At 36.0% G+C, this 22,161-nt stretch overlaps 3 protein-coding genes across 6 annotated transcripts in view; 1 reads left to right on the top strand and 2 right to left on the bottom strand.

The window, feature by feature from the left end:
• Positions 1-245: 245 nt before the first annotated feature.
• GABA-B-R1 (gamma-aminobutyric acid type B receptor subunit 1) lies at positions 246-11,112 on the bottom strand. 4 transcript variants are annotated; one of them, XR_001940425.1, is made up of 14 exons: positions 10,492-11,112; positions 10,223-10,329; positions 7,021-7,119; positions 6,771-6,905; positions 6,467-6,637; positions 5,631-6,129; positions 5,416-5,543; positions 5,049-5,341; positions 4,648-4,891; positions 4,091-4,334; positions 3,568-3,962; positions 2,674-2,827; positions 2,435-2,610; positions 246-418 (listed from the first exon to the last, which is right to left on the bottom strand). XR_001940425.1 is itself a non-coding variant. In XM_018517234.1 (13 exons), exons 1-13 carry the CDS (start codon positions 10,559-10,561, stop codon positions 375-377), a joined length of 2,583 nt encoding a protein of 860 aa, XP_018372736.1. In that variant the 5' UTR covers positions 10,562-11,110; the 3' UTR covers positions 246-374. The 4 variants fall into 4 exon arrangements, 2 of the variants coding, with proteins under 2 accessions (XP_018372736.1, XP_018372737.1); XR_001940424.1 differs by having other exon boundaries at positions 2,435-2,827; XM_018517234.1 differs by lacking the exon at positions 2,435-2,610 and having other exon boundaries at positions 10,492-11,110.
• A 1,559-nt stretch (positions 11,113-12,671) lies between these two features.
• LOC108767284 (Mediator complex subunit 22) lies at positions 12,672-14,350 on the top strand. The gene is made up of 2 exons (XM_018517042.1): positions 12,672-12,890; positions 13,923-14,350. Exons 1-2 carry the CDS (start codon positions 12,788-12,790, stop codon positions 14,240-14,242), a joined length of 423 nt encoding a protein of 140 aa, XP_018372544.1. The 5' UTR covers positions 12,672-12,787; the 3' UTR covers positions 14,243-14,350.
• A 582-nt stretch (positions 14,351-14,932) lies between these two features.
• Positions 14,933-22,161, bottom strand: part of bif (protein phosphatase 1-binding protein bifocal) — a 43,325-nt gene continuing 36,096 nt past the window's right edge. Inside the window, exons 4-5 of the mRNA XM_018516946.1 lie at positions 17,020-17,209; positions 14,933-16,774 (exon numbers count right to left, since the gene is read on the bottom strand). Of these exons, the coding sequence (XP_018372448.1) occupies positions 16,551-16,774; positions 17,020-17,209 (414 nt within the window). The 3' untranslated portion in view covers positions 14,933-16,550. The remainder of the gene's footprint in view (positions 16,775-17,019; positions 17,210-22,161) is intronic.

Here is a 22,161-nt window from a genome sequence, read left to right as displayed (position 1 = left end):
ACGCGACACATAATAGACAGCCGTAATATCCGCGTAAGATACACAATGTCTCAATACTGTACCGTTTCTCTCTCTTTTTTTACCGCTCTTTTTTTCTCTTTCTAAGGCGCAGTCAAATCGTATCGAAACATATAAAACAATTCCACACGCTATAAACTAACTTACGCTTTAGGTAACACGTGAGAAACGGAAAGACCGCCGTCACGAAATCATGTTTCACAGACATTACAGAGAGTCATTCTCGCGTTTGGCGTGTTCCAAGACTCGCATATTATATTCGCATATTGACCGTGTGCACGTTATAGATTTAATACTAGTTTTAGAAGAGAGTTTTGTCGCAAGCGTAGCGCTCGTTTGTGTGTATTGCTTTGGCATCATAGTCGGTGCAGTTCGTACATTTCGGCGATGTGCTGCGTGCCTAAAAAAACAAAAGGTCAAATACCATAAATCTCGCGAGCTCGCAGATGAATAATTACTGATACCAAATCCGTTCGTAAATGATTTGGAAGTCGGTGTAATGTAACATTCGTCCACATCCGTAAAGTATCGAAAACAATCCTGCATGCGTCCGGTGTGTTCTGTCAAAAATGTTCATCAAAAATCAACAATCGTGCACCCCGGCTTATGTGCTAAACGGCAACGATAATACTTCACCTCATCAAGACTCCCAAATTATAAACGAACGGCATGAAAATTCGTAAGCATTTAAATCTCGTTAGCACATTTCGCGTTTATCGACAGATGCATTAATCCGGATTGGACCAAATCGTAATTTGGTATCTTTGTCTCATCGAATTTGGGAGTACGCTTCATGAGGTTTACAACAACGTTTCGATGCTGTACACAATTAACATGACACTTTTCTAACGAGATTTAACTGCAATAACTGAGTCATATTGACCGTAAAGATTATTTTAGGCCTAACGTAAACATTGTAAATTGCTTCGTGTAACAAGTACGTGCTCTGTAACAAACGATAAACATGTTATAAACATCATCCTGAGCCATGTCAAATCCAATTTGCAATTTATAGCCGCAATGTCCTATATACCGGTTAAATAATTAAATTTTTCTTTAAGTACAACATGTTTATTATATTTATATATATTGTGCGTTTCAAAATATATTTATATTCTCTCTCTCTCTCTCTCTCTCTCTCTCTCTCTCTCTTGAGTTTGGAAAGATAAATATTTTCACACGAAAATTACGTACCCCGGTATAAGAATTTAATTTCTAGTTCCTTCGTTCTTATTAGAAACCATGAAGGAATCGTAATATTGCTGTTAACTGTACCGTTTAGCGAACACGTTTCGTTTACATCCGTTATAGTTTTTTATTTTTCTCTTGAAATTCATATTTTTACGAAAAATATCAAGGTATACATATACATTTGACTGAAAACGGTGATAACATTAACGGCTTAAAATACTTCGTTATATTTTTCTTCGAGTATATAGTTCTTCGTAAAAGAGTTAAAAGTCAAGATATAAAACACTCAAAAGCTCCATCCCTGAAAATGTTATTCCGCGGAAGGGGGGTAACTTGGTCCATAGGATAAGATTGTATTACGCTAAGGAAATCCGGTTGAGTACTTTCTCACAGGTGCTGAAAAATACACCTGATAAAATTTCACAAACGTCCAATCTCGGGTGTCTACACAACAGCTAATGGGAATCGGGCTACATATAAAAATACACATATGTCGTTCTGCCAATAAATAATGAATTGATAATAGTAGATAATTATAGAAAGAAGAACACATTATCATCAGAAAGGTAGAGCTAATTTTCACAAAATTTTCACGGAACATAGGCCAAATTTCATTAGATCGTATATTTCCTGTTTATCTGAATTCGCAGGAAGAGAGTCACTAGCTCACTATACGATAAAAATTACTACTTCACGTATACTTATTAATCTCGATACTATTTGCATATTTAAATATTTAGCGATATACACTAAAACTATGAAATTGGTTTACTAAAGCGATTTTTACTAAAGTGATAAGCGCTATATATATAAATTATATTATTAATTAAAAAAAATTCTTTAAACGATTTGATGAGCTAAACATTCACATTTACATGACATTAACACTCTATTCGTCAATTTTATTATTGCATTAATAGATTACTTTTTATATCTATTGAGTCTGTAATAAATGAAGGCAACACAACATAATTTATCGTGTGCAAGTTGCGTGAAAAAAATGCATGCGCTATTGTTTTTTAATAACTTAAAATCATTATTCAGTTTCTGGCATTCTATTATTCTTTTATGTGCAGATACAGTCACTTAATATTTCATTGCCTGTGTTATCACCGCATTGCGGTGTAGCTATCGTGGATAAACGTGTACTCCGGTCACTTCAACGAGACATTGTCTGAGGGTGCATCGTGAAGAAACACGCAAGTACGTACCCGTCGATACTTACGATAAATAATACCGGAAATATGATTTGATTTAAAAGCGAAGCGTTACGATAATCACCGAGATCGATTGAAAAGAACTTTAGGTCCCAAATGTATCGCGCGAATGCATAAGGACGTCCATAGCGGTGTCCTCTGACTTTACTCGTGTCACGTGTGTGAGGAGATTATAAGTACGTCTCTGAAAACTCAACATCAGAAGCGGAAGCGCGGGAGGATTTTGTACAAATGGAAATACCCCCACCGATAGCACTGTCCGATGTTCCCTCGCCGGTCGGATAGTCAGCAATGATGAAGGACTGTTTGGGCTGACTTTGTCTGCAACGACTTGTGCCGGTTCCTTTTAGGGCGTCACGTTCAGCCAGCTTCTGCTTGATGGCTTGAATCTTTTCTTCTTTCTGAAATATATAGGCTTGAATAAGCAAGAGAATAATGAAAGAGTTATACGTAATGATAGCAGATATTAGTAAAATATCTGTTTTAGAATAAATTTAGTAGAATGAAATATTTTTATAAAAGAAATAATTCTGGTTTTAGAACGTATGATATCGTCACAATGACTGCATTCAGCAGAAAAGACAGTTGTTGCTTTAATATGGTTTACGTTTGGATTCAATGAAGAACTAAGACAGGAACCAATCATGTTAGCGAATTGGATATCGGATAAAAAAGCAGTTTTGCAACTATTGTAAGATGTTTTAATATGGCTCTTGCCTTTAATTCTTCACTGAGAATCCAAATGTATAAACCAATTATATTAAAAAATTTTGCAACAGTTACAAAGCTGGTTTTTCTGCTGAACGTTTTGGTGGCGTTTATTTTGCACCTATTGGAAGTTTCTTCATGCTGATTATACTTTTTTGGGGATTATACTTTTAGATCTAGAAAAATGGTCTTATCTTAGCGAAAAAAACTTTCAACATTTGTGAAATAAATATTCTACTGAATCATTAGCAAACCTGTAGAGACAAAAGAATACAACAGAAAAAATATGATAGTCTCGCTAATGCACGCTAAAAGAAAATGCTTCAACATGCAGTCCTTAATACGTACATTTATTTAAGCATTCCTATTTCTAACGTTACTTTTATTTATTATTAAAAATAATTTTATTTACGCATTGACATTGAATTCTTACCGCAGCAATGAGCTTCTGAAGATCGTCGTTTTCGATGAGCAGTTTCTGATACTTCTCTTCTTCTTCCTTGGATACTGCACTGTCCGGGTTGTACCTCGACTCGGACTTATCTTTGGGATGCCTGATCACTTCAATGACCTTCGGTACAAAGATGAGAGCCATGCTGAGGAAGCAACAGAAGATAGTGGCTAGCGCCGAGAAGGCATAACTCGCATCCTGTTGGCTAGAGATGACCATTACAACAGGTACCGTAATGAAACATAGAACTACGATGTTATATATCGACATTCCCACGTATCTGGAATCATTGATCAGTTTGATTTTGAGGCTTCTCGTTTCGTAAGATAGAAAGAGCCCGAAAGCAAGGACAATGCCTTTATAGCCATAGATCAAGCCTGGAAAAAAAAACAATATTTACAATTTCTGTACACGATTTGACATCATAATAGAATTAAGTATATCGGTTAGCACACGGCATTTATTTTCTGGCGTGCGTGCACTCTGAGTCAAGAATCGCACTCACCGAGCCACAAGCTATTGTGTTCGCTCTCACAATGTTCCAATTCGGGTTTGATCATTGCATCCTCGTCTCCATAAGGAGGTAGTTCCAGGGCGAAGGTCTCGATTCTTCGATGCAACGGATCGACTACTTGCCAAGTGACGAGGAGGATGATATCGATCGACAGCAATCCGCCCAGCATACAGTACAGCTTCCATGGTTCAATCTTCTTCTGTATAGACGAAACTTTTTGTTTAGCCGTCAATGACTAAAAGGAATCGAGAATAGGTTAAAGATGCGGGACATACGAGCGGGAACAGCAAACCATGCAGGATGGTTCCATCTTCATGAACAACTAAAAATCATTCTCGTTACTACTGAGGAGCTCAAGCGGAAAAGCGGTACGACTGTCTTCACAGAAGTCGTCTGATGGAAGACGAAGTAGTAAAAAAAAATATACATAGAATTGCGAATAATATTCGCAATTATTATTTAATAATATTCTCGAATATTATTAAAGATCATTCGTATCGCTTTATCAGCGGAGACCCGGTTATCCGTATTAAGTATATACGACTTACTTTTCCTTGATCGGCTTTTGCCTTCGTAGAGAGTCGATGGACCCTCCACACTTTACTAAACATGGCACCGAACGCCAGGGTGAAACCGACCGACATCGTCCACGCTCTAGCCTGGCAGACTATCAAAAACTGCCACGGCGTCACAAACCTACCGTCAACTCCTATACACAACACGGCCAAGAAGCAGATTATTATTCCTACTAGCATTATCGTGTTGGCGCTGGGATGAGACGAATATATAACTCTGAAAAGAGTAGACATCGGTTGTATACGTATATTGTAGTTATCGATTGTAGATTATAGATTGTAGCCTGGCCCGCGGTATATGTTAGATAACGTATTAACGAATGCAGCACGATGTATTATAGTATATACATATATAGTACGGTAGTATAGTATACCTTCGGTGCCTATTATAGACACTAAATACGATCAATCCGATGGCTATTATGATACCGATCACCGACAAGGCCGCCATACTTATGAATAAGGGCAGTGACACTGTTCTTAAAACGTTTCTTATTATTGTTCTATCCTGCGGCACCTTGCCACCGATCCATCGCTCTACGTTTCGCCATGTCAGATTGTCACTTTGTGTATCGTAGTACCCTAATTTAACGTACTTCCCGTCAATCACCTGCTCTATTTGCGTCAGAGCGATTCTATCACCCTGCGAGCTAAACGCGACGTGACCCTGTGGGGGAAAAACATTTTAACATTTAGAATTTGTGAACGAACGAGCAATTTTCTAGCTAAGGCTCTACGTACGGAAACTCCGAGAAACTGGGTCGAGTTTACCGCCGCGTATATCTCGTCGGCGATCTCTTTGTTTTCGTAAGTGAAGTTCTTCAAACTGTTCCCCAACTTGCTTAGCCTTTCCATGGTTCTGTTGAACGCTGATAGTAGAGACAAAGAAGGAAGGATCGATAAGACGATTATTGGTCGCCAACTTGCTGAGTTTCACATGTGTGCTCGAAACTCACCAAGAGCGACGGACCAAACGGCGTCGTAGGCGAGGGGCGCTTCCTGATATCCTTCCGGATATCGATCGTTATCTATGTCGTAACCGTCATCTTTCAGCAACTTGTTCAATCTCTTTCGGAAGTCCTCGGCGGTCATGCCGCTGATTGTCGTGTCGTTATTCTGATTCCACATAAGTGCCTCGGTGGTCAGGTGTCCCTCCGCTGCCATTCGCATTTGCTCCTTCGTACAGGTGATGCCTTCCTTTTCCAGATTAATCTCGAACCAATCATCCTCGTACCAGCCAATGAAGAACCACACGTAGGACTGGCCGTACAGCTTCTGGTGATAGAGCTCGCAGAGCACCCGTCTCGCGGCTACGACGTAGAACAAACCGACGACTATCCGAGCGTCCTGACGACGTAGATTCTTCACGGCATCCGTGGGATCCGACAGGAAGCTTTGACGAGTGACTATCTCTATCCCAGCTTCCTTACATCGTGCTTCTAGATCTTCGACGGTCTAAGACAATTTCATGGGTCAGATGTATTCGTACTTATTAATTCTGAATAATATTAATTCTGAATCCGGCCAGTTCTGTTTTCGAAGATAGATTATACTATATTAAGATATTTTCTTAGATTTATTCATCATGCAAAAGTCGAATCACTTTTAGTTTCCATGAACTTTACAAGAAAACAACCTAGACAACACGTATTGTCTAGCTAAAAGACTTTTTTATGTCTTTTAGATATCTGTTAGACATGCACGTTTCAAAAGACGTCTTTATAATATTTTTATGACATTTTTTAAACATGCATGTTATCTGGGGAAGTATATTTTTGAGATTATATCTTACCGATATAAATACTTCTTCGGCTTGCTGCAATATCGCTACCCGAGACCAGCCGAACTTTTGCAACAATTTGATTCTCGTGGGATTGTGCACAGTGGCGGAAGGATGCGTTCTGAACAAGGTCGGGAATCGATTTCGGTCAGACAGCGCCGGCGACGATGCACCGTAGCAGAGCTAAGGATATCGTAGACGTTCTCATATATCTGTTATATACATTTTATACCACGGAATATATGATCGCGATGAAATACGAGATTTACATAAACGCGACCGAAGGAGGGGGAAAAAGAAACGAATGGATACTCACCACCACCAAGTTCCACATCTTCGCCGCCTCGGCGACTGTAGTGCATACCGTACTGCACCCAGCCAACAGCATTAATTTATAGGGTGGAAAGTATAGTAAGTTGTACATTACGGATGCGCCGAGGCCGGGCTCGCACTGTAATGTAATAAATAACAGAGGTAATTTTATATATCGTGCAAGACAGCGGTGACGGCGGCGGTGACCATCGTCCATCATTATAATGCCATTAAAAGCATCTTCGTGAGTTTACCTCGCTATCGTTGGAATGGAGGTGCAGTCTATATCCGCGTAACAAGTTCTTTTCGCGATTAACGTCCTCTAAGGCCAGGCGCGCAGCTGGCATGCAAGCCTGTTGAATAAATGATAATGCAATTTAGCTTGATTAATCCTTTAATTTGATGAACCGGCTTTGCATGCAGGATTACAAGCAGTGCCACGTCATTCGTGGCTAAAAGATGCTTTCTCACAGGTGGGATTGCGACGCAAATATTCGTGGCGAAAATAAAGATTGGAACGTAAATCGAGAGGAAAGGTAGAATGGCAGAAGCGTAAACGCTAGCAAAATGACACAATCGACTCTCTTCTTTCGATTTGAATAAGCTTTGAATATGTTAAAATATAGACAAAAAAAATAAGAGATGTGATTTTTTATAAATGCTGAGTCATACATTAAGAGGGGTGAAACTTTTCCTAAAAAAATCAATTTTTTTTTCTTTCAGAGCAAATATCGTCTAAACTGTGAAAGATATAGAAGGATATCTTAAATAAAAGTTGAATAATTTTAAAAAGTACTTTATAATAATAATGATTAAAACTTTTAATTTTTAAAAATTAAGATATTAAATAAGCGGTTCAATTAATGAAAAATTTTAAACTAAACCAAGAGCTATGAGCCAAACTAATGTAATAATGTAAATTAGTTTGGCTCATAGCTCTTAGTTTAGTAGTTTAAATTTTTAATTTTTTATAAATAAAAAATTTTTGTTAAAAATATGTTTTTATCATTATTATAGAATAACTCTTATAGAGTAATTCTTAAAACTAATCAACTTTTATTTGATTTTTTAGATGCGACTCTTAATGCGACTCGACATTTATAAAAAATCTTTTTTTTTTACTTTTTTCTATATTTTTAACGATCCAAAGCTTTTCAAAATCGAAGGGGAACAGTCGGTTGAGCTTACGAAGCATAAATTGGAACAGCAAAACGTAAAAGAAGTATTTTAAAAAAGTATACGCCCCTTTTATCGCTGTTTCAATTTTTATGCTTCCTAGAGCTTCCGTTTACACTTCTGTTACTCTGCCTTTACATTCGACTTACGTTCCGATTTTTATTTTCGCCAGGAAAATTTCGCAGTGTTAAAATGACACTGGGAGAATATTTGTGAAAAACTGAAAATGCATTCAAGTTGCGTCGTGTTTTAACCGAATAAATAGTGCTCATTTATGCAGACAGTTTTAAAGCTCCCTCGTGCTCGTCGAAAAGTGTATATTATAAAAGTAATAAAATTATAAAATTGTTTGTTTGTCAGAAATTGAATAGTTTTTCGATAAATTTGTAGGAGAATTTTTCGAAACAGTTCATTGCGTATGCAGATTACTTTACGTGGTTGTATCAACTTTGCACCGCGTAAAAAGAATAGATTACCATCGCATTTAATCGTAAAGTGAATTAAATACTACTTCGTTTATTTAAAAAAAAATATCAAAATATAAATTATTCACCCTTTTATTTTTTTTGGTACATAAATCATATTACGTTTAATTCTTAAGTAAGGCATGAATTAAATATACACTGCTAGAACGATGGTAACATATTCTATTGAGTTAAATTTTGTCATTTTTAACTTTCATGTGCGTCAAAATGTAAATTATTTCTGTGGCTAGTTTTAAAGTAAACACTGTTTATATTAACGTATGCACATTTAAAAAAATATAATAAACTAAATTTGGCTCAAATTTAATATAATTTCATGTTAAATTGTTTAACTCCATTATTTTAGTTATATTAACGACATATTGAATATGGAACAATGGCAACCTATAGAAATGATTAAAAATAACTCAAATTGAGTATAATTTAACAATATGAATTTAATAGTGTAACTACGCCGTAGAATAAACGCAATGTTGTAAAATAAGCATTTGCAATTTAAATGAAAATTGGCGAAAAGTAATGAATACCTCATGTAGAATTTTCTCTGTAAATTACCGCGGGTATCAAATAACAACGCGGAAGAAAATACAATCTTCAACAAGAGATAATTATGACAAGAGATAATCATGACGCGAAAATAGAGAAGCGAGTTACTAAACCGCGATTTCTCTACTCTTATTGTTATCTTTGTTGTCCTTCCGTTGCAAATCCAGGAGCTTTTAAACCTTAACTATTCGTGAGAAATGCGTACTTCACTAAATTTGCTAAGGATTTTACTCGATCCTTCGAGATTTTCCGGAGCTTTAAGAACGCTTCGACGCGCATGACTTTTGAACACGGGGCAAAGAAAGATGTTCCTCCACGAGTAAACTTGCTCGCCGTTATAAGAGAACTTCTGGAATTCGATTTCTAAAGTTTTGGAACGGCTCGTGAAGTTTCTCGGAAATTTTGCTCCCGCTATCGATGTTACAAGGTCGTTTATCGAACAATTCGTGAGTGCGAGGAAGCGAAAGACGTAAGACGGGAGGATGAAAGGAAACGAGGGAAGCTGCAAGCAATCATGATATCGCGTAACAATTCATCTTTCTTCGTAAATACATGTACAAATCTAAAAATGAGCAAGGATATTCATCATATCTCTTACCGAATTCATAAGGATATCACTGCGAGATAAATGCAAAAAGAGAATAACTGAGCCTCTTAGAAGTCAAATCGATTGACTCTTATCATGCGTTCTTTAATTTTAGTATCAAAGAACAAAATTAGCTTATAAATTTTTTAATTTCCTATATTTTTTTCCACAGAATCGATCGATTTGGCTTTTGAGAGGATAAATTAAAACTCCCGCAAATATGAAAGTATCGGGCAAAGAAAATATCAGGTCTATCATCACTCTTATCAATGTCGATACCGCGCATATTAATTAACGATCGAAGATTAATTTTGACAAATAAATCGTTGGAAACGGAGCGTTGGTTCTTCGTTTACCAGTTGCTCAACATTCTATCTCAAAGGCTATGGTCCACCTGATACCTACAAATGCTTTAAAGTATTCTGTAATTGATCAGTTAGTAAACCACTCTCTTCCGATTTATTAATCAAATTCCAAGTATTCGTAGCGTTAAGTAAATTATCTAAAGCAAAAAGCTAGTTGTAACGTGCAATAAATAAAAAGACGTTAAATATCTTAAGTGACATCATTAATGAACAAATAAACCGTCCCTTTGTTTACCCCCTTCGTGATGTTCGTACATTTGAAACGAAAGGAGAATAATTACGTCGAGCTTTCTCTTACCTGGCCACCTTGCCAGCCGCCCTCTCCAGCTACAGGGAAGATGCCACCGATGTGCAGGACGTTCTCCTCCTCGTCTTCGGGTGGTAGCAACGCCTCGGTCCAGAGCGCTGCCATTAAAAGCACAATTAAGCCCAGCAACATTGCGCATTGCCGAGGAAGGCCGCTCGCCATTCCGCCAGCAGCGTCTTGCCTTCACGCGCGCTCGCTAAAACCGTACGTTTTTCTCTCCCTCTCCCTCTCTCGCTCTTTAGCTCTCTTCTACGACATACCGGGTGTAGTGGGACACGTAGTGGCAAAATCGGTGGTGTGCAATGTCGTCGAGAAAGCGCTCACTGCCATCGTCCTCGCCCGATCGACCTCGTCGCCAGACTAATCGAACACTTTTTCTCTCTCACTCTCTCCCTCTCCCTCTCCCTCTCCCTCCCTCTCTCTCTCTCTTTCTCTCTCTCCCTCTCTTTCTCTTTCACCCTCTTCACGACGCTGCTGCGTACTCGTTCGATCGCCCGCGAATCTCCTCGCGCGAATGTCACTCTTCTCTTCGTCCTTCGTCCACCCCGACTCCTTTCGTCTCTTTCTCCTCTTTCACCACGATCGACTAAAATCAGTTCCGACGAACAGTTCCTTCTCCCCGAAGCTTCCGTTTCTTATTTAATTGTTTACGAGTTCGTTTCCTGCGGGGGATGTTTTTGTCCACGATCCTCCGCACGTCAGGAGTTGGGAACCGATCAAGTTCTCGAATTGGAATACCTCGCCGACACTCCGCTCCGCTCGGGTTACTCGTCGCGCGCGGGTTTCGCGTGCGAATGGCAGGCGAGGGTGGCCACCCCCTAGAGATATATCGGGACCGAGCCCGATTCGATACCCGTCCGGCGTCGGACAGGCGCGTGAGGGAGAGCTGGGGAGAGCGATTCGCGGTCACCCCGCGGCTGATGAAACGGAGGGGATCGGGGATGATGGGGATGATGGCTCACGGCGCTCGTACTTCCGCCGCGCCGCGGCCGGTCTCGCGCAAGGACATGCTCTCTGGCTCTGCCTTCGCGTGACCGGGAATTTTGCGTAGCCGCGGAGAGATTCAGCGGCGAGCGCGCTTCGCGGGCGTATTCATATCGATTCTCAACCCTCTAGCTAGAGGGTCAACAGGGAGTCGAGTGGGGTAGGGTGGGTAGGATATGATGGAACGGCAGGTAGAAGGGTAAGAGGGAGGCTCGAGAGAGTGAGAAAAGATGGCTCCGTGAAAACGGCGCTCGCCTTCGTCATTCGTGTGAAAATCAATATGGCGCGGGTGATTTGAGTCACAATTGCGTTGTGCAAATCATTCTTATTTCTATCGATATAGATTAGCTTTAATCTCGGTTTAACTTGCTCTTTATTTTTTTTTAGTTTTAAGAATTAAAAAAAAAAGGATAAAGAGTAAGTTAAATGGAGATTAAAATTTATTTATTTTAGAAATGAGTATAAGTAAAATTCTTTTTTCTTTTGCCGATCTTCCCAAAAGTTCGTTTCGATGAACGAGAAGAAATCTAAGTTATATATATATCTATAATTTAATAATATTCACAAATGTTTAAAATATTTCTTTATATTAAGATGCAGTTGAATAATAATAATGATGACAAACACGAGAGATTCTAGTATCGAATTTGTTAAATCGTAAACCTAAATCACGATCGTAAAACCAAAATCAATTTTTTAAAAATTAAATCTTGCTTTGTGCGTGCAAACTTAAAAACCTATATAGACCGTGCTTTGCGTAAAAAGTTGTAAACCCACACGAGTTTACAACTTTTCACATATTAGCTACGGTGATCATACGTCTTTTATTGTAAAGGACAGTCTTTTATTTTAGATAGCTGTCCTTTAGATTTATTGTTCCTTCAAAACTCAATTTTGTCCTTTATTTTCCAATATTGTCCTTTACTGTCTTTTATTTTGACATTACAGAAAATTCTTTTCTAACTAGTGTTTCAATGTCTATTTTTTTACGGAAAATATTTTATAGCATAATATCATACATATAAATATAATTTGTTAATTATATTTCTTAATTTTTAAATGAAATTTATTCAAACTCAGAGTTGTTTTTATTTTTTTATTATTTCAGATCAAGAGTTTATTTCAATACCAGTTTCAAACTATCAGAAAACTGCGCATTATCTCAATTTGATTATACTGTGCCGTAAAATTTTATAATGCACAGATTCTTGACAATCATAAATTGGTTTGAAAATTTTTTATAGTCAATGAAATAGCACCCTAACTCCGTGTATTGTAGATCGTAGATGATAGATGACGCATTACAATAAGTAAAGTATATACGTTCCTGAAATATAACAGCGTATATACTGGTATATACTTAATATATACATATGTGATATACGTATCGTTTGCTCTACGCATGCGCAAGATTTGTTCCCTTCCTTTCTAGTTTCTACCCGCAATTCCTGTTCCTTTCACTCCGACACTTCGTTGTGAGATTCGCTCGTCATTTTTTTTGTGCTGCGTGCCGTGGTCCTTCTTGTCATCATTGACAGTGTTGCACATGTTATTCCCTTTTAGTGCGACACAATGGCCACACAACGTGCACTTCCTCAGAGTAAAGAGGCGTTATTGAAATCATACACGACGAGGTTAAAAGACGACGTGAAGTCCATGCTGGAAAATTTCGAAGGTACTTTTCTAACCTCTGCCTTAGGTATCCTAACCTATTTTCGTAGGCGTCTTCGCCTCTACAATTACATCAAATAGTTAATTTGAAAACATTATAACAAGAATTGTAGCATCTGACTGTTATATACCTCAAGAAGAGACTGAAGGTAGAAAATGCCACTAACCTGTGGGAGTAACTCCAAAACTACTCCGGTGTTTTCGTCCCCAATAATTGAGTTTGTTTTTTGTAATTGAACTTTTTGGGTTTTGTAGTTAAATATTCTGTCTTTATTCTCTTTTTCTTCGGTTACTTATATATACTTTAACTGCAAAAAGTGTAATATAGTGCAGCTACAAGCAACTTATTGCACTTTGATATGATTTTGATAGTCCAGTTATTTGAATTTCTATCTTCTCCGAGAGACACCAAGTATCATAACTTATTTAATTCATTATCTTGAGATTTGCTTCTGTTTCTTTGCAATACAATATTTTCCCGGTATATATATTCGTTCAATATTTCTCATGTTGAATAGTAAGAATGAATCGAGATGTTTTCGACAAACAACTGACAAAGCTAATTCTATAATTTCAAGTATAATTTCTCAGAACGTATCCAGAAGTTTATATATATGAATTTAAAGGACTCTTTATTTTTGTGATTGTCAATCAATAAATTATCATTGTAGTATAATAGAAAGATTGAAATTCTAAAAACATAACGTAACATAAAAATGTAAAACAAAAACGTTATTAGTATTAAAGATGTAATATAGAAAAATAAACGTGAAAACAATTATTTTTAATTATTAACATTGAAAATTATGTCATATAATAAAATTAAAAGAAGTAAAAATTCATACTGCAATAATATTAGAATATTAACGTAGTAGGGTTTAGTAATATTTAATACTTCATATAAGTATAATTTTTAACTCTATTTGTATGTATAAAATTTGGAAGGAGAAAAATTTATATCGGATAACATGATTTGTATTACCTTTATTAATTATTAATATCTATCTTAATTCTGATTTATTTTTGCTGTTTTCAGAGATAATTAAACTCGCAAAAGGAGAAAATGACTCTCAACTATCTCGAATGACACAATGCGAGCAAGATACATATGAAATGCATGTCAGAGCAGCTAATATTGTGCGTGCTGGCGAATCATTAATGAAACTAGTCTCTGACATAAAGCAATATTTAATTCTGAATGATTTTCCGTCTGTAAATGACGCCATAATACAAAATGGCAAATTATTTAGGACTAAGCAAGTAGAATGTGATCAAAAATTGGCTTCCCTGAGGGACGACATGGCTGCGGATTTATACGATCTGGAAGAGGAATATTATACTTCCATATACAAATAACACTAGTTTAAGTTTAAGCTTAATTTAATGCTAGTCCTGTAATATATTTGAGACTGTTTTCTAAACCCGAATTACAAAATGATTCATTCATTCAACTTGTACATTGTCCATTTATTTAAATAAATAGAATTAATTTTTTATAACGTTTTACTGCTTTCTTTTAATCTTGTGGAGATTTATAGATGAGAATCCTGAATAAGAAATAAGGAGTAATTGTCTCTTTTATTACTTCGATATTTTGTAACACATAGACGATACATCACACAATACTCTTACATATTTAAGAAGGTAATAATATAGATCCAAGCTTCAGTTATTAATAGTCACCTCACAATCGTTTCCACTTATTGTTGTTTACTTGAAACGTGGTATTTCGTGATTCTGTACAATGGTAATTTACAAAACTGTTACACAGCTCTCCTGTATTGGAGCAAGGAGATTACAATTATGATTAATTAATTGACAAATTAAAAAAAGACCTATACGTATACAGTTTCAATTTGGAATGTTGCACAAACGTGATCTGATTTGCTTTTTGTAATGTTCGTGTATTGTAGCAACAAGATACAAAGAGTATCAACAACTTGCTGGGTCTGACGAATAATTGGAAATTATGTTTTATACTAGAAAAGATTAACAAAAATATCACAGTGTAAGACACAACGCTGTGACACAAGAACGAGTCTTTCAAACAACGGTACATCGTAAACTATTCGGTGAACTGGTACAGCATCTAAATAAAGTAAATATATTTGAAATTCTAACAAAACGCGGCAGCAGTTTACTTTTAATGCACCTTCGTAATAAATTATCTTTTTATCGCGTTCTCTTGCTTGAATCAGTCCACTGTCCAAGTCATAAAATCATATTAACTACATATCGTTACAATCATACATTATTAAATACCTACACCTACACGATTCAAAACAATATTTTCAATTATCCATGGTAACGCATCCGAGATGTGCTTCATAGATGATAGAAGAAATTAACACAAAAGAAAAAAAAAAGACAAGTAATACAAGAAAGTTGATCTTAAAATAATGTAATTTCTTTTCTCGAACTTTCGTGACTCGATTAACTTATCTTGGATGGCTCTTCTCGACCCATAATAATTTAGTATTTACAAAATTCAATTTCCTTAAAATTAATAATTAACATTAAACCGCCGTTTTCATCTATGTAACTTCTATGCTGAAAAGCTATTCATGTATTATGATCCTTGAAAAATAAATGCAAACTCAATATGAAAAGACACGCTGTAATGGCTTATCTTCGCATTTGCAAGGCATAGTATGATCTGCCATACGTTCGGTACAAATGACGATGTGCTTTGAAATTTACAATTCTTACAGTTTTGTCGAACTGGAACACTTATTGTACATATACATTATTAAATATACTAAGTAGACTTACGTTCTACTTTGGCAAAAACGTTTACAAATCTAAACTCGAGTTGTTTTTTTTTCCTGAACATTTTCCCCCTCCAATTAAATCTCAAAGACATTCAACCGTTTGCCTTTTTTTCTATAAAAAAAACTCGCATAAAAGTCTGGCCTTTTACTGGCAGCTTGAACACTCACAGCTTAGCATTAAAGTAATCTCAAAAAGGTTACAAAACTTGATTCACTCGTCGATTTATTTTCTATCTTATAAAGTATGCCAGAAAGATGATATGCTGTTTTTATTTTGTTTTTCTTTTAGCAACAGAGTATCAGTCGCTGAGCTCTTTCTTTCAAGTGCTATTATAAAAAAACCAGCACTATATAGCGTATCTTGGCAGTTTCGATGATTCATTGTGTAAGAAAAGTTCGCTGATTTGACTGCATAGCGTAACAATACAAAGTAAATGCATATACTTGGAATGATACTGTTAGTTTTTACTTAATCATCTAAATAAACTTCGCTTTTAATACTCAGCGCGTTCATGAGCGGAGATTGCGCTTTTGATTTCTTTTTATAATTAAAAAAAGTTTTCTTAATTTAATGTGCACTTGACGATAACTTATCTGTGGTCCAACATATCGTCCGGTCATGAACGCGAACATCTAAACCTGTTCTCTATGAAAAATTCGCTTTATATACTTATGTGAGCATTTGTCGTAAATCTTTTTTTTATTAAAGTTTATTATAATATATTGATTCTTTTGCATTTGTATAGTTTTTTTTTGCGATCTTCTCGCCGCTAGGAAAAAAAGGAATACTTAATATTAGCCTTATAAGTTTCATTCTTGTTTCGTTCGTTCGTTCTATTACTGCGGAGGGACGTTGAGCTTGTGAATGATAAAACATCATTCTGCATTTCTTTTCAATAAAGAAGATCGCCGGTCGTCTCCGAGCCCCAAGCACCTGCGTCCTGAGCCGGTCTCAAGTATCCCATTTCGCTTGCATTCTCGGCTTGCTCGGTTGTTGTTGTCGTTGTTATTGCAGCTGGGGTCGGAACCATCAGTATAGCCCTGGTGATACCCAGCTCGAAACCTTCCGACGTCAGATCCACTTTGCTAGGAGTGTAACTGGCTAGTCCACCTCCACCTACAGATAACGAGTGTCAAGTAACACGGATGTATGTACTTTGCTTCTATCTTTTCTATCTGCTTAACATATGTTTATCGATTAAGTAACAAGATTATAAGATAAAACATTTTCTAGGATTATCAATGATATCTCTAGAGTATTTTATGATATAATAATTTCCGTTAATTACTTGATTACATTATCGTGTTATAATTGCAAAAATGTCTTGTCAAACTACAAACGGGACTCAAGTTTGATCTTACCGAGAAGAGATGGCATGTTCGTTGTCGAGCTGGGTGTCGAAGAGATTTTGTTGTTACTCGGCGTAGAATGTTGCTCAACTATGGAACTAGAAGTTTCGCCGTCCACGCTGCTGGTCTCGCCTTCGAGGATCGACGCTTCGCTGGGGTACTCGAAGGTACGTGTGGCGGTGTCGTCGAACTGTATTCGATGCTGAAATCACAACGTGGTTTAATTAATTTGAGCCGCTGTAAACGAGCATAATACGAAACGATTTGCACCGTTTGAAAATATCGCGAGTTCGCGGCGATAAATTAATTTATGTGTACGCGCGCAGGGCATGAAGAATCGTTGCCGGGTGTGTGCAGACTGCAGAGGGTATTCGCATATGTAAACACGTGTTACACAGCCAACACGGCGATTTATGTTCGCCTTTTGCGCCTTCAGCAGAACAGTTACACGTGGAAAAATTTTGTGAGGCGCGCATCGTGTAATAAGCATCGCCGTGCGCTCGCGCGGGTACAAATGAGATACGGGGAGAACAACAACGGCAACCGCATATAATGTAGCCTCGAATAACAGGATCTGGTCACACTCGATGCTTTTTCGACCTGCGAGCGGCAAGTGGGGACGATCGCCCATCCGCCCGTTCGTCGTCATCGTCGTCGCCGTCGTCGTCATTGTCGTCTTTGTTCGTCGCAATGTAAATCATCAAGGGAGAAAGCACTATTGTGTCTTCTGCTTATGATTAAACAACAGTCGTTATACTAGGTCTATTCTTTTTTTGCACAGTTCATCGTTCCTCTTTTTCTTTTTACCTTTTTAGTTGAAGACAAAAATAGAAAAGATAAACTGTGCAAGAAGTTTAGCAAAAAAGAACAGATATATTATATAACAGTTCAGAAGATATAATACTTGTTTTTAGTTTAGCTAAATATATATCTTTTCCTCGTGAATATAAAAATATCCATTTCTTTTATGGTAAAACATGTGTGGAAAACTTAAAATCGAATTTTATGCAAAAATATATCACATACCACAATTTTAATGCATCTCCATCGAATTCATCCATTTCTTTTGTTTCAAAATAATATGACAAAATAATTTTTTGTTATTATTTAATATATACTATCGTGCCAATTTTAGGTGAGTTGTCGGTAATCCACGAAATGTTTATTTATATTTGTTAATTAAAATATATTTTATAATAATTAAAAATTATAAAAATTATTATTATAAAAAAATAATTATCATAAACAAAGTCTAATATACCAAATGCAAATATGCGTGAATATACGTTATAATTATGTATTCACGCATATCAGAAATTATTTTATAATTATGTTTGTTTATTGTCAAAATATTATATTGGAAAAAATGGAAAATGGATCACCGACACAGAACAGAAAGTGTTACATAATAAATTATACAACTTATACCCTTCTGTGTATTAAAAAAAATAATATTAAAAGAGTTATACATTTTTCATAAAAGCATTTTTAGAAATTATCTTTTAACTTCTTAAATATGTAACGAAATAAAAATATTGTACAATATTTTTTTATTTGTGACATAAATATTCTACAATTTTTTATTTATTTGTAACATAAATATTCTACAAATATTATTTCCGACACGTTTTGATGTAAAGCCAAGATTTACATCAATCCGTGACTGGCTATGACTTAGCCTGACGGTCTGGCGATAACAGTACCGGCGATTATTTCAACTAGGGATTGACTGCTCGCTTCATGTAATTATATATACGCATCATTCTTTCTCTTCCTGAGGCGTCATGAAATATAAGAAAGAAAAAAAACAAATCGACAGATCGATCTCGGACGTCGACAGCAATATGTTTTTTCGGGATATGAGATTGTGAATTGTGCTCTCGTGATTAAAATCATCCTTCACGGGCCATCTTCTTTCTTCACTTTTTTTTGTGTTTTTTTGCTGACAAGAATTTTCAAAGTAAATGAGCACCTAAGAGATGCGAAAAGTCATTTCAAGCCACGATACTGCGCTTTCTAGAATGGCGCTCCACTTTATCGGGGTATTCCTCGTACTCTTCGTCACAAATTGCAATTAGCATTTTCTCACCGAGCGAGTGACTGCGACAATCATAGACCGTTCCGGCTAGCTGGCTAAGTGGCATTAACAGCAAAACTTGAGAAACGAACGCGAGACTTTCCACAGTCATCTTCAGAGATGCCTCTTCCTTACGACAACGAGCGAATTTAAATACTACGCTCCAATACCTCGATTAAATCTAATTTGTCAGATTCAGATCTTTTATCGATCGTAGAAATTGATGTCAGTATTATTAAAATGATGATTGATTTTCGTGGCTGATAAAATTGATAATGAAAGTTCGATAAATATTTGTGATAATTAAATCGCGTATAAAACAAATATGTTGATTCTCTTTTATATATGCAATTGTCTAATCTAAGATAAGATATTTGGATTGTCGCTTTCGACCTCAAGATAAAATTGAACGTTGATTTCAAGCAATTGCAATTACGTGGTTCGTGTATTTTATAATTACTCATGGTTCATTGTTGTGTGTTTTGTAATTACAATTTATTGTCTTGAATTTTTACAAATGATTCCGGACCAAATGTTGTAACATTCTTGAGACTAAGAGTACCTAGATATTTTAATTTTAAACTGAATATGGAAATCAATTTTTCATATTCAATTTTGTTCAATAAGTTAATTATAAATATCGGTAGAGATATCTACATGATTGTCAAATTATCTGAAAACGATTAAAATAACAAAGAAAAATATTAAAGAGATATACAGATAAATATAGCAATTTATAACTCTGATACTGTTAAGTTAACTTTATACTTTTTAATAAAGAAAAATATTCCACGTCTTTAAGATATAAATCATGTTTACGTATCCGAAGAATAAATATAAATTCAATAATTTAAGACGCGTAAAAATAATAAATTTAGTCATCAGTAATCGGATTGACGTTTGCAATTATTCCATAGACAGCTTAATGAATAGCTCCGTCTCATATTATAGTAACTTTATACATCAAGAATATTTCTTCTTTAGCAACATCGCAGTAAAAAGTACTTATTATGCTTTTCTAACGGCGTTGTAAGGAAAGTTTGAAGCGTTCTGCGATCGTTTCCTCTTCAAATTTGCGATCGCAGATCGCAGTGGTCTTTTCAATTGCGAAAAGATGCCCAGGAAAAACGGAAATGAAAACTGTACGAAGACTTTCTTCTCGCCAAGGAAATATTGTCGATAAACGTAGCGTGACGATTGACAAGGAGCAAGTATCACAATAGAAAGTCTCTGCACAACGCATATTGATAGGAATCACATATACGTATAATATAAAAAAAACAGTGCTAAACTGTTTTGAAAGATACGTGCAAATCATCGCACAAAGTCGCGCACGTTCACCATATTGATTTCTTTACAAAGGATGCAGCAGATTATCCCAAATCAATGAAGCATGTTACAACATCACGTGCTGTAATTGCCATCGTAAAATTCTAAAAGATTTTTAATGTATTTTTGAAATTTCTTTAAGAAATATTTCAAACGGTTTTCTAAAAAATAATGCCTATAGTATAACAAATCTTTTGTCTCACTATCTGTGGTGCACCTTTTAAAGAGATAAAAGAAAGTGTTTCTAAATCTTTTCCCAAAGTCTCCCAGGTACACCTGTGATATGACTTCCTCTTAATTGATCCCGTTCTTCGCAAATACTAATTTTTATCTTTTTTCTAATTATTACTCCTTTTAAAAAAATAATCTTTATTTTTCAGGATGTATTGTCCTATTTGTTATGATTATTTTAATAAAGATCCGCTCTTCTTATTAGTGAAGATTCATTTTGAGCTGTATTTTCCAGTTTTCAGAGTAACTAGTAAAGAATGTACCTTCTACTCACTATCGTACTGTAATCTTGTGTTTACCTGAAGTTGTCCAAGAGGACAATTTCTCTATATGTATACACTTAAAATATTATTGCGTCAAAAATATTCATTCTGTGTGATCACTGAAAGTGTATTTTCGTTTCACATGAAAAATGAACATATCTTACTCCATTTAATTCGTACGTAAAATTTTATTAGTAATTCATACTCTTGTTATTATAACTTTTAATATAAGGTTTTGTTTTTTGTATGTAATATTATTTCTTATAACATTATTTTGTCTTGTTATTGTTACGGATAATTAGAATTTTTCTGATTAAAAAGAGAATATTTTACTCCTTTTCGAAATTGCATAACAAATGTTAAGAAGTTCAGAAAGAAAAATGCTGCCATCGATGATGTACTAATGTTTCAAAATTAATTTAAAAGATTCATTTGTATACGATTAATCTGCATCAAATTATAAATAAGGCATAACGTAAGATAAAATTTTACATGAACACATTCGTTACATGTTTCATAGCACGCACCTTTCATATAGGTTTTGGAAAGTGAATGCTATGAAGTAAGCGAATAACTGTACGGAATCTACGCATAAATTCCGTGCAAGGAAAATATCAGCGTGACCTTTGAGACAGAAGGATACAACACGACTCTTGCAGCATCCACGCTACGATATCGCTCTTCCTGAAATACGAAGGCCATGCAATATAGATAACCAAGGCACCAGGAAGAGAGAATTTATGGTCTCTAAGCGGCGTATCCTGCCAGGATCCTCGTACTGAAACCCCATGTATCTCTCCGTAGGTTTTCCACGACAGTGTTAAATGGACGTGCACATAAAGGTCATGCCGCGGGGCAAAAACTGGATGCAGAGACGCATCCGTTATGTCCTAATAAAACGCGGGTAAACCGCGCGCGAGTTCTCTTACGCACACCGTGTACGCACTTCTGACGCAATTTAGACGCGGCACCGCGCGATTACTCGATCGAGCGAGTTGACCAACCTTGGGAAATTGCTCTTGAAATGTAAAATTTGTCCAGTGGGACGAATGCAATCTATGAACCGATCACAGAATTTATAGACGCACTTCTGCATCTACAAGAATTATAATTATATTTTCCTAAAAATAAGGATATGACACCTTTACTTTTCGATTATATTATTGTATAGTCATAAACTACTGTACCGTTATAGAGTATAGCGATTGTAAATGAATGCCGTTATAGACTATAGCGATTGTAAATTATTGTCGT

Source organism: Trachymyrmex cornetzi, unplaced genomic scaffold (genome assembly GCF_001594075.2).
Source record: "Trachymyrmex cornetzi isolate Tcor2-1 unplaced genomic scaffold, Tcor1.1 scaffold67, whole genome shotgun sequence".
NCBI lineage: Eukaryota > Metazoa > Arthropoda > Insecta > Hymenoptera > Formicidae > Trachymyrmex > Trachymyrmex cornetzi.
This window is presented reverse-complemented; position numbering and strand designations above follow the sequence as displayed.